At 24.0% G+C, this 13615-nt stretch overlaps 1 protein-coding gene across 3 annotated transcripts in view; it reads left to right on the forward strand.

Moving 5' to 3' along the window:
• The first annotated feature begins 1614 nt into the window (after nucleotides 1-1614).
• The window catches only part of LOC107437403 (uncharacterized protein T19C3.4), a 31310-nt gene continuing 19309 nt past the window's right edge, over nucleotides 1615-13615 (forward strand). Inside the window, exon 1 of one of the 3 annotated variants that reach the window (XM_016049400.3) lies at nucleotides 1615-1856. In XM_016049400.3, the coding sequence (XP_015904886.2) occupies nucleotides 1825-1856 (32 nt within the window). In that variant the 5' untranslated portion in view covers nucleotides 1615-1824. The remainder of the gene's footprint in view (nucleotides 1857-13615) is intronic. The other 2 variants (XM_016049398.3, XM_071188168.1) reach the window with 2 other exon arrangements.

The raw sequence follows: 13615 nt of genomic DNA on the forward strand, positions 1-13615 counted from the left end.
TTTCTTTTCTGAAAAAAAATCGAAAATTTGGCTTATTAAGTTCTACATATAGCAAAAAAAGTTAACATTGTATATGCTTGTATGTATTATTTCCTTACTAGCAGATATAGATTATATTTTATGATAAGTCGGTGAATGAAATAAATGAATTCAATAAAATAAATAAATAAAAAAGATACTGTTCTTTTTTTCTTTTTTTTTATGAGGCGTAACACATTGTATAATTCCATAACGAAGAAATGAAGAAACGAATGTTCAAATTGCTGAAAAAAACATAACTCTAATAAAAATATAAGCTTTTTTTTAAAAATACAAACATAGATTTTCATTTTTGATACATTTCCGTGCAATTTCTTTTAAAATATGAAATTAATTTTTATGCATTCATTTTTGAGAATATTATTAGTTATTACTGTATTGCATGAATAGTTATTGGGCAAAAAAGTTTTTAAGTTTCCTCGCTTTATTTCAAACATATTTAAACTATAAAAGTGCAAAAACAAATTTTCTAGTGTACTTTTTAAGTAATTGGCTTCTAAATTTATGTTCTTTTTTTCTCATCTCGAATAATAAAGAAAGAAGTTAATATGCCATCAAAAATTCGGTGTAGCAAAGCTCGAATGTATGTAACTATATTATATTATTTTATTTTAGATCATTGAAACAATTTTTCGCATTATTTTTAATGATGTAAAAATCGTAAAGAAATTAAATATTTGCTGAATCCTTCATTTTATCATAATTTATTATTATTTGTTTTTTTTTTGTAATATTAATTATGCATAAATGTTTTAAATTTTCAATTTTTATAACAATAAATTATTTGTTTAAGTTTTAGTAATTGGTACCAGATCTCAATATTTCGACAACGTTAAAAGTGTTAATACAGATATGTTTAAATCAGTAATATCGTTTAAATTTAATGAATATTTCCTTCCATTAAATACCATTACAACTTTGTAAAGACACCGAGCTTTAACTTCAGGTGCAAATATTTATATTCTGGTATAATGAGAAATAATAAAACTCTTTTTTGTACAATGTATGCAAATTTTGCTAATTAGTGCTTCTTGTATTATGTTACAACCTTTTTATTTTATTTTTAAAAAAAATAGAGCCTCACTTTTAAGCATGAACGGATTAATAATATTTCTATTATTCATTTTATTTTAAAATGATTCTAATTAAATTTGAATAAAAAGTCAAAAGAACTGAAAAACCAAGCATAAATATATATATTTTTTTAATTACTAAAATTCATTATATTTATATCAGTAACATTAACATTATGAAAATATATTTTCAAAAAAAATCTGTTTACGGTTTCATGTTACACATCATAATCAAGACTCGAGTCCTCATGACCAAGTGTGGCTTACATCTTTTTATGGTTTAAAATAATAGCCACACCAAATAAATATAACTTAATTTGGTACGAGTTAGTTCCCAGCTGCAGGTTCTCGGAAGTTCGGAGTTGGAAAAGGGGAGAAAGGAGGAATTTATTTCTTTTACTTTTCCTTCGCTAACGCAAGAATATGAATTTTTCCCCGTAATTATAAACAAAAGAAAGTGAACGAACCAGTGAGTTTTCCCTTGTGTTGAACTTTCAACCAATGGTGAAAGCCCCATCCTGCGCAGTAGCAGTCTGCGACTATGCAAACAAACTGAACGGTGCGCATTCAAATCTTCAATGGTTTCTACTCCTTTGTGTTACTAACGAAGTTGTGATCGTGTGATAGCTGAAGTTAATTCTCAGTTTTCTTGGATTATGTGGTGTTAAGTCATTGATATAGATATTCCTTAGTGTAATCCCTGTGCTAAATAATGGTGCCTATACTCATGTCGAAGCTTGTCTTGTAAGTTATTTATCAAATTTATTTCTTTTATATTTTTTTAAACATGTGCTTTAAGTTATTGCGATGACTTATTTGTATATTTTGATAAATGTACTCTTTAAATATTGTTTACCATAATAATATAATGGTAATTTATTTATTTATTATTTACAGTTAGTGAATTACAATTACTTTGATTGCATTTTTGATTGTAAAGCTTTTAATTGTTTCAAATGCGTAAAATGACTCAATATCATATGTCTTGTTACCCTAATATTTGTTTACATTCTATGCAGTGAAGCGGCAACTGAATCTTGCGTAGTTCCATGACATGCTCTTAATTAAAACTATTTTGTACATATTTACGCCTTGTACAAGACATAAAATATTTCTTTTGAACATGTAAACTATTTCGCATGTGTTCAATTCTTTATTGACCAACTAAAGTTGAACTTGTATTAACAAGACATAAATTTCTGTATGAGGAATTCGTATTTACTTTACAAGCAATAATGATACTTTATATTTGTTTCAAAAAATTCTTCTAACTAAAACCAGAGTAAATTTTTCTGTACAAAATAAAATAATTAAATGTAATGTTTAGTGTTCACACCAACTATGGAAATTTAGTGGTCCAAAAAATTAATATGGTAGAAAAACATGAGAAAAAAGTATCGAACTTCCCAATTGCAATATTCATATAATACTCATCAAAAATTATTAAATGCCATTTATAACACCCTGAAACTCATTTGGTTTATGATGATTTAAAATGAGAATTTATTAAAATTGAGTATATAAAAGTTTGAATTATATTAGTAAATAGATTCAACTTACAGATTAAAATGGTACCAAAAAATATATAGGTGAAAGTAGAAACTTACAAAATATTATATTAAAAATTATCTAAAATTTCTAAGTAAACTAAATTCTAAAAAAGCAAAAAATTATGTTTTATTGATGAACAATTACACTGTCAGTACATGAATGCAAAGTACTGCATAACATGTAAATTTGAAATTTCAACATCTAAAATCTTTGGAACCAGACACTTTTAGTTATTCCATTTGAAATATCTTAAAACTGAAACCTAACCTACAAATATAATAAAATTAGTAAATAAAAATTTTCTAATACATGGATTTTAATGCAAAAAAAGCAAAGTATTTTTCATTATTATTTTGTAATTTCTAAACATATTTCTAAGCGACAATTTTGTCGCCCATGCATATCATTTTGGCGACATTTGTAGAAGATTTGGTGATAATTGTGTAATGTTATAATATTGTTTAACATAAAATATTTAAACCTTAAAGTGAAGTATATTTATTTTTATGATTATTGATCAAATCATATATCTTAAAATAGAACGTTATGAAATAAAGTAGATATTTAGATAATGATGTGTTAAAAAAATTTTTTTTGCTGTGCGCAAGTAAAAATTCTGAATATTAAATGTATTGTAAAATTCAAATCGTTAATTTCTATTTATCTTTTTAATGCTTAAAAATCTAGTAAAATAGGAACGTATTTGAATTTTTAAATGGGTAATACCTGTGTGAAATTCTCCTAATCGTGGTTTTGTTATTTTTACGTTATTTGATTGTATGTACTCAACATTTTTTATGTGACTGTCTATTGTATAAAGTTTATTAATTAAAATAATTAAAAAATCTATTTAATTAAAAAAGCTTTTCAAGCCTCAGAACTTTTTTTAGAAAAGAATGTAAATGATTTCTTATTTTATTTAAAAAATAGATTTTTTTTCAATTGTGTAAAAGATATTTATCGAATCTCAGATTTTAGATTTTTTTTTTTTAAAATTGTGAAAGAGCATTTGAACTTTCAGAAATGGTATAGATTAAGAAGTTTCCATTTCCCATGTAATTCCCATTGATAGTTTCAAGTTTTTGACTCAGTTTCAAATTTAAAGCTCTTTTTTGCAAAAACAAGGATTTTCTTTAAAATAAAGTTTCTCAACCTCTAAATTTTAATAAACTCATAACTTTGCTATCTCACTATGGAAGTGTATAAACCCAGAGTATTTCTAAAAATTTTATTAATAACTTTTTGTATGAAAAAGAAACAGAATAAATATTGTTAGAAATAATTGAAAGAAAAAAAATTAAAAATCCTTAATATTTTTTTATTTTTAAAATACCACTAAAAAGCCATTAAGAATTTTTAAAAAGAATGAAAAATTACTTAAAAAGAATCTTAAAAGAGGTAATTTTTTTTAATAAACTAGAAAGTATTTTTTAATTTACATTGGCACGTTGTTAAGAGTTTTAAAAATAAGATTCAATAGAAGCCTATTTACAAACCATTTGTTGGTATAATTTTAAGTTCCTCGTCTTACAATTTTTAAGCCAGAATGAAGTTTTGATTTTTATAATTTTAATGAAATTAAATGTATTTTTGTTTGAATTGCTGAGCTCCGGGTCGGTTGCAGCCCATAAAAGTAATGCCTAAATCTGATTTCTTGATTTTTTATAGTATAATTATAAAAAAATAAATCTGTTTATTATTTTTTTATTTGCTTTTTTTTGCTTATTTAAGTAAATCTTAAAACTTAAATTCAGAAATAAAACAGTCAAAATTTTAAATTATGTTATGTTTCATTGTGTAAATCAATTTTAATTTAATAATGAACTGTTTGTCAAAACAATTGTTAAAAATCACTGGAATTTAAACATTTTGAGAACACACCTAAAAGTTAACTAATTAATTATTTATAATTTAAAGTAAAAATTAAATTAAGGAAAATTTAAAGTCTATATTTAACGTTACAAATAAATTTTAATTTAATAATCTGTACCTCAAAACAATTGTTAAAAATCACTAGGCAGAGCTCATTCTAGGTAGAAAAAAGGGCAGGGTGCAAAAGTTTAAAAAGGGGCATTATTATTCTAAAAACTCAATAATTTCTTTCTATGGGCTTTACATGTTCTATTAAAAAACATTGTAAATTAGTGAAAGAATTTTTTTTTTTACTAAAAGCTAATTTTTATTAATAAATTAACATATAAATCGAGTTAATGAGCTAATTAGCTTAGTAATTTATTTAAAATGCATACATATATTAATAAAATAGTAAATGTATTTTAAGTGTCTGTAGTTATGATTTAATTAATGATAGTGGAAGTAACTGCAAACTTTCAAAAACAAGTGCAACAAGGAGGTGTGGTGGCTATTTTTCCTTCCCATATAAATCTATGTATTGACAGCAATGACAAACTAAATAAAAAGAGTTGAAAATAACAAAAAATTAAGAAATCCATTGTAGAGTTTGGGGGGAAAATAAAGAAAGGGCAAAAAAGGTATGGAGTCTATTACATCAGGGCATTAATTTACTTCAGGGACAACAACAGGGTGGATTCTTTTAACTAAAAGGGCAGCAGGGTGCTTCACCCTGTTTGCCCTGTCTAGAATGATCTCTGCACTAGGATTAAACAATTTGAGAACACACCTAAAAGTTTACTAATGAATTTAAATTTAATTAATGAAAATTTCAAGTATGTTTAATAGTGTAAATCAGTTTTAATTTAATAATGAACTGTATATCAAAACAACTGTTAAAAATCATAGGATTAAACATTTAGAGAACACCTGAAAGTTTACTAATTAATGACTACTATATAATATTTTAAGTTATGAAATAAAATTTAAAAAAGAATTTCTTTTCTGAAACTAATATTTTCTTTGACAGATTTGAATTTTTGAGGGTGATTGTCAGGGTTTGTTGATTTAAATCAAATGATTTTTTAAAAAAAATCATTGCCTTAAATCAACTTATTTTTTTATATATATGTATTGATTTTAAAAGTTGAAAAACAGTATTTTAAATTATTGATACTTTTATTATTTTCTTTTCTTAGTTTTAAATTTTAAATAAATTGCTGCATTATTTAATTTTAGTTAACGAAATTACTTTCTTTCTTAATCTGTGTTGAATTCCAACACATTTGAAATTACATTTTTAAAAACCTTTTTAATTTTTGATATTGAAAGTACATATTAAAGTAAATATTTAATGCTGTCTTAATTATATAGACTTGCTTAGCTGTAGAAAGTAATTAATAAACATGAATTTTTTTCGAAAAATAATGTTAATTAAAATTCTACCTTTGGAATGAAAAAGCGTGGAATTAAAATCTACATTATATTTTATTGGTGGAAAATGTATATATCTGAAGCTTGAGGTTATACTAAAAAAAAATTTCCCTAATATGCCAAAAATAGAAGAAAAAAAAAAGGGCTGATGAATTCAGATATTTTTTTTACTGATATAGTGTCATTCTTCCCTTTCAAACAAAGTCTATTTGAAGCTGTAGGAATATTAACTGGTATTTTTTTCTCATAATATGTTTACTGTATCTTTGACATTATCTGATTTTCTATAAAGAAATTTTGTGGAAAAAAATTCCAATAAGGACATAGATTTTTAAAAAAATTTTTTTAGCTTAACTTATACTTTTAGCTTTGATATAGAACTAAAAATGAATATTTTAATATAAAAATATATGGATTAAATATTTATTTATTTTTTGAGGAATGACTACAAATCTGTAAACACAATCTGTAGCATTTATTTTGTCATTTTAAAAATCAAGAAGAAACAAAAGAAATCGCAATTTTGAATTAAAATTATGGTTTGCCAATTGAAACTTTGTTTTAATAGTTAGTTACAGGGGCCTGTCCAAGCCGAATTTACTACTTTCACAAAATACTTCTTTCTTAAAATTTTATTTTTGTGTCTCGTAAGAAATGATAAATCCATGTATTTACCATATTTGTGTTGATTTTTTAATATAATTTTTAATTTTCACAAATTATGTCTAAATTTTCGCAAAATAGGTACCTCTCAGAAAAACCTAGACAGACTCCTGAAGTATTCTTTAAATTCTCTATTTCATTAGTTTTTAAATTTCAATCTTGCTATGGTTGCTATGCATTCAAAGCTATGTATTATAATAAAAAAATATTTTAGTAAGTTAAAGCTTCTAAAATATTGTTATAATATGGTTTTAATATTAATTTAATTTTGATTACACATTTATAAAATTCTTTAATCATAAATTAAAGTTCTTACAGTGCATTTGAATAAAAAAAAAAAATCTGATTTTTTAAAAAAAAATTTAAAAAATCAAAAAAATCGCAAACCCTGGTGATTGTGGAAGATAACCGCAATCTTGAAAATATGGTTCAAATAGTTTAGTCTGGAGTTATTATACCATTTTAAATGTTTTTGTCTACTATTATAAAATTTGATTTTTCAGATATTTGTTAAAAATCATTTAAATTTTTTTTTGTCCCCATTATTTTATTTAATAATGGTAAAAACAAACTAAGTTGTAAGACATAAAAATTATTACACTAGTTTAAACTAATCAAATAGTACTTGAAAAATAAAATTTCATTTTAAAGTTTTAATTGCTTATAAACTATGTATTTTGTCCATTTCAAATCAAATTTTGCCATTAAAATTTAATATGTTAAAATTACTGCATTATACATCTCAAATATTTTTGATCTTTATTAAATAAAATAATAAGTTTTTAATTAAAAATTATTTTTTTTTTGTGAAATTGTCTTCAGATAAATGAATTTTATAATTATGTGCAAAAGAAAAGTTTGATTCATATAAAAACTTTCCAAAATATGGCAAAATATGTAAATAGAAGATTAAATTATTAGGGTCATATTTTCCAGATTGAGCTACCCTACATATTTTTGGTTGTAAAAAATCGGGATTCGTTCTTTAAAAGGTTTAATCATTAATTCAAGGAAAGTACTTTTTTATGTCTGATTTTGTAACTTAAAATATATTATAGAACTATTTGCATACTGAACATAATACTACTTTCACTTGGCATAAAATAACTAATTCTGGCTATTATCCCATTAGTCCTATATTTAACTCATTACAGTTTTTTTAATAATTCTTTTATATTGCATTTATTTTTTTCTGTTAGCAATTAAAAAAAATTTGACTAATTTTGTAAGATGTTCTAATTTTATAAAAAGATTTATAAAAATACCATCTGTTAGAAATAATTTTTTCAACTGTTTTTGCAATTTATTTTTATGTGTGTCATATAAATTTTTAAGAAAATGAACTAAAACAAGAAATACTATGTTTAATTATAAAATAATAAAGCTTTTTATTTTAATAATGTTTTTGAACTTACATATTTTAGGTTCTTTTTTTTTCTCTTTAAAATAGTAACTATTTTTTATAGTTATTTAACAAATTTTCTCTATATCATTGGAGAAGAAATTTACTGATATTGTAAAGGAAATTCAACTTTATAAAATGAGATTTATTAAGATTTTATTATTTTATAAAAATACTTATCTATACATTTCATTTTCTCCCTTGCAGAGTAAATTTTTATGAAATACGCTCAAATAATAATTATAATTATAATAATATTTAAAAATATTGAAATTTATATATTTTTAAAAATTTTATGAAGGATGATCTTTCCATTTAAAATAGAAATAAATTTCATGATTGATTAATGCTCCATTTAGTAAAAAAAAAAAAATAGTCATCATCAGTGGTTTTAGGATTTTAATTCCTTTCTTAGAGATCTCTTATTTGAAAATATATTTGCATACATATTTTTTTCTTATCTATATTGTTCAGGGTTGGCAGGTTTTTGACATGTGACAGTTTTTGACAGTTTAAACCATGGTTTAAACCGTCACGTCAAAAACCTCACTNACACATTGATCTTTGTGTTTCCAAACAGATATGTATAATAGGTGCGAACGCTGTTTCCAGGAAATTTTAGCATTAATCATTATGAACAAGAAAAAGGGACACAATTCTTTAATTTATCCCACAGTAAATAATTTTTAATTTAATACAGGTAAATTTTTGTAGAAATTGGTATGAATTCTTCCTCTGTTTTGGATCGACACACTTTTTCTGCAATTGACCTATTGCATTGCATTTTACTTATTTGACTATCAGGCATGCTGGTATATGTTGTATAATAGCCAATATAGAGTTTTATAAAAATTAAAACCATTTTTTATAAAATTGGTGATTTTAAAAGAAATTTCTCCAAAATAGGCAATAACATAAGGATTTAAACTAGTTTCAGGAGTTAATTATTATTGTAATATTTAAGATGTAATTATAATTGCCTGTAAACTGTTTTTCAATGGAGATTTTGCGTTCACAGAAAGTTCTTCATTTTATCTAAGTCTGTTTCAAAATCGAAGCAGTGCATTTAATGCAATTTACCTCTGTCAACATGTATGAAAAAAATTACACTAATTATTTGTAGGATGTACAGTCCTAAAAAAAAGACCCTGATCACCCTGAATAACTTTCGTTCTAATGATCCGATTTTCAAGTACTAAGTGCCAATCTGAATGGTTTCTGGGGGTGACCTCAAATATGCTAATTGTTTAATGCTGACTATTAATTAGGTTACGAAATCGGGTGCAAAAACGTACTTTCTCTGAAAAAACATGTTTTTTTTTTACATATTTGGATTCTTTATCTTCAAATTATAGGGGGTAGCCACAATCTGGAAAATGTGGTCCCCATAGTTTGGTCAGGAGAGTGATTTAAAGTTTAAACCCCTTAATTTTAATTTCACTTTTTGAGTTTTTAGTCATAAATAATTGTTAATTTAGTCAATTCAAAAAAATAGCACCCACTCATTTACCAAAAGATAATTTCTTGAAAAAAATAATTTTTAACAATTATTTATTTTTTATTATTTAATTAAATTGAGGATGTAAAAATTTTGAATTATAAGGTATGAATTTTTTTACATCATATTAATCTACATATTTTTCAATTGAAAAACCTAAAGTTTCAACTGTTTTTATTTTTCGAAGCTGAGAAAAATAAAAATTAATTATTTCTAAAAAAAATAATTTGGTGACAGAGAAGAAATAATTAAATGGGGCTATTAATATTAAAATGTGATAAACTTACGAGGAACTTTACTTCATGCTTGTAACGTAAAATTTCATTCATATTTTTTTTTCGCTAATAACCGATTGCTAATCTTTTTATTTTTATTTCTTTTAAACTATAAAATGCGATTTTTTTTTACTTGTTTAATAATTTATTTGCAATTTAGTAAAGAAATTTGAATAAAAAACATTTTATTCTACGAATGTCAAGTTTTATAAAAGCATGCTTCTGATAGAATGTTGTGATACACCAGATTGTGATTTTTTTTAAGTTTTTTTTCAATAACTGATACAATTTTAATAATATACATATGTATGCATAGATTTGGAGTTATATATTTATCAATTTCCTGAGTATATATTTTATAAATATTTATAGAAATAGGTAGTCAAAATTTTTAAGCATCTCTCACATCATTGCAAATTTCTCAACATATATTGTCTTAATTTTAAAAGAAATTTTTTAATCACCTGTCTGGGAGTGTTTTGCAGAACTATTTTACCAACTATTTAATTAAATTTTAAAATTTTTAAAAATCTTATTCTTTACCTTGCTACAAATATTATTTCTTCAATAATATACTAATCAATTTTTTTAGTACTTCAATTTAGGTTTTCTTTAAAGTAAAGTTCCTTTTTAAGTTATTGTCAAGTTCTTTTTTAAGAGAATTACTGATTCTGAATTATTCTAATGGCTAGGAATAAAACCTTGTTAAGAAATTAAAAACATTCCACTGTTTGAAATTATTTGCAAAACAGTTAATTATTACTAAGCATACTATTTTTTTCGAAAAAAGAAGATAAATTATTGATTGTCTTCATTTTTGTTTCTTGTGACTTCAACATAGATTATCAAAACTAGTGTTGATGTTTTATAAGTCACTACAAAGAGTATAAAGATAATGAACATGAAAAGCTGTCGAATACGTATCCAAAATTTTTAAGCGTCTTAAAATATCTCAGTATCTTAAATGCCGTCCTAATATCTTAGTCGTGAAATTAAATTTTTAATTATCTGACCACGTGTGATTCACAGATCAACTATCCAACTAATTATTTCATTATATCTTTTACTCTTTCTTTATGACACCATGTAGATTTTTTTCCGTATAATATACTAAACTATTTTGTTTAATTTTTAACTTTAGCACGATTCCCAAGATATTATTGTAGTGTAATTTGTTATCAGGAAAATGCCTTATTTTGTTAAGCAGGAAATACTAAAGTTTAAAATTTGAAAGAAGATTCCGAAGCCGTCCCAAATTTATAATCATTATCTGATTTGAAAAATGTCATAAATATGCAATTTTCGAACTTATTTTGATAAAATAAAATACGCAGCGAGAAGGTTAGCATGCTTTTTACATAAACTACGAATACCAATTTCTCCTATAATTCATCAAAAGAGGATGAGAATGATGTAGCTTCAAGGAACCTACTCAATAATTTTGCTATTTTCAAATTGAAATCTGTTTAATTAAAACATATTATTCCTTGAAAATTAAAACTAGAAAAAAATTCACTTTTATTATTTATCTAAGCTTATTCCATTTATTTAATGATAGCAATATCAAGGTTAAGGATATGCAATGGAAGCCCCGTTTACTATTATACTATAAATGCATTAAATCATATAGCTTGAATAATTTATTTTAAGCAAATTATTTAATAATTTTAAGCAATAAGGGTGTAAAAATAAACTCAATTGAAATACCCTAAAATATATGTCGAATAAACTTTAGAATCAATAGATAAAAAATACCTTTTCTTCAAGTAGGACGGTAACTCAAATTTGTTTGAAATAGCTGTCCTTGTAATTATTTAATTTCGATTCGTGGTGCTAGGGGACATTACATTTTCACTTTCGACTTTTGAAATTTCAATTGTAAGCGAATTTTTTTATGTCCTTAAAAATGTTTAAGGCTTGCAGCAAAAAGAAAAAAAAAATTTTACTACATTGATTTAGTGAAGTAGTGAATTATTATTTTTTTCCATCTAAGAACCTGTGCCTATCGCTTATGAAAAACTTATTTTAATATTGAGTGAAATAATTTAATATGTTGTGTTACTAAATGGATAATCCCAAGAAACTGAATCGAAAATATAAAAACTTCATTGATTTAAAAAATAATAGGTGATAATAAAAATAGACGTGTTTTGAGCGTTCAATAATTAAAGTCACAAGTTATTCAAGTCTGACAAGTCTTGAGAATGGGCGCTTATATTTGAACGCTCGAAACATGTCGACTATTACTTCCCTCTTTGAAAAATACCGGGGGAAATTGGATTTTATTTGAAAAACCCCGGAGAAAATTTTTTTTTTTCAATTAGTGCTCGTAAACTTTAAGTTTTACTGTGTAAATATTTTTATTTATTAAAAAGTGTTGTATAAGCTTAAAAATAGAAATAAATCCAAAAAGTTATTTTAATTTTGTTATATGTATTTTGTATTAAGTTTAAATAACGCATTATCACTAATACATATTTGAATTTTCTTTATCGTTAAGTACATATTGTTTCACAATTTTTAACTCAAGCATTATAAAATATAAATGCAGTAATATATAAAAGGAACAAGTTTGTTAATCTTTTTGTTTTCACACTCATTTATTTACTATATTTATTAAACATATATATATATATATATATATATATTACCGATTATAAAATTATAATCTGTAAATATTTATAATCAGTAAAAACTAAAATTTCATCTGATTTTTGACTTAAAATATTTATTTCAGTTTTTTATTAATGGTCTTCCATGTTTTTATAAAAAGATTAATAGAAAGTGAAATTAAAATTATGTATAATTATAAAGAGTATCAGTTACTTGTCCCATTTTTTCAAATAATTAATCCTAGGAAAATAATTTTGAGATAAATAATTTTAAAAAGTTCTTTTATAAAAAGTTTTTGCTCATTTTTTTAAGGCCAGAAAATAAAACTGTTTAAATTTGTTAATATATCACTTAGTTAAAAAAAAANAAAAAAAAAAAAAAAAAAAAAAAATGGTCTCTTTTCAATTTTTTTAAACATATGAATTAATAATGAGCTGTTTATTAATATATAAAACATGCAATTATATTTGAAAAATTTATCTTTTCAGACTAATTTTTTATTTGATTTAATATCATTAAAATATTACTTTTTGAAAAAGGCCGCTTAAAGTTTTCAATAGTACAATAAAATTAGATATGGTTTTTTACTTTACAGATATTAAAAACTTAATCATATAATTCATGCAACTCTATTTGACAAATTTATGCTGCACAATAAATTACATAAAAGTAAATGTGCAACAATAAGTTTCAATAAAATAAAATAAAAATTCTAAGAAAACCCATATATTGTTTTCCAAGTGGATTTTTTCAAGATGGGCCCACCCAATAAAACCTGGGTGGGGTTTTTCAAATTTGGCCCACTTGGCGAAACCTGTCAATTATACCTGTAAATCATAGGAAACCTGTAAATCATAGGTTGCCAAAGTGGTCTATATAGACCCCAGGGGTCTATTTAACATAAGCGGGGGTTTGGTCGAAGGATTATCAGTATTTTTCAGATATGTGACAATTAGAAATAAAAGAATACGACTTGGAAATATATACAGGTAATCTTCAAAAATTGGGCGACGATTTTAAACTGCGTTTTGTTGATTTGGAAAACATTGACATCCCTGATTGGATTATTGTGCCATTTTCTGCTCAAATTGAAAACGTGGGCATCAACCTGCAAGATGAGCTTGCTGAATTATTATGGGGATTTGAAGCAAAGACGCTTTTTAAAAATTTAACAATAAGCAAATTTTGGACAAATATAAATATAATGCAAAAATAT

The sequence above is a fragment of the Parasteatoda tepidariorum genome, chromosome X2 (genome assembly GCF_043381705.1).
Source record: "Parasteatoda tepidariorum isolate YZ-2023 chromosome X2, CAS_Ptep_4.0, whole genome shotgun sequence".
NCBI classification, from domain to species: Eukaryota; Metazoa; Arthropoda; class Arachnida; order Araneae; family Theridiidae; genus Parasteatoda; species Parasteatoda tepidariorum.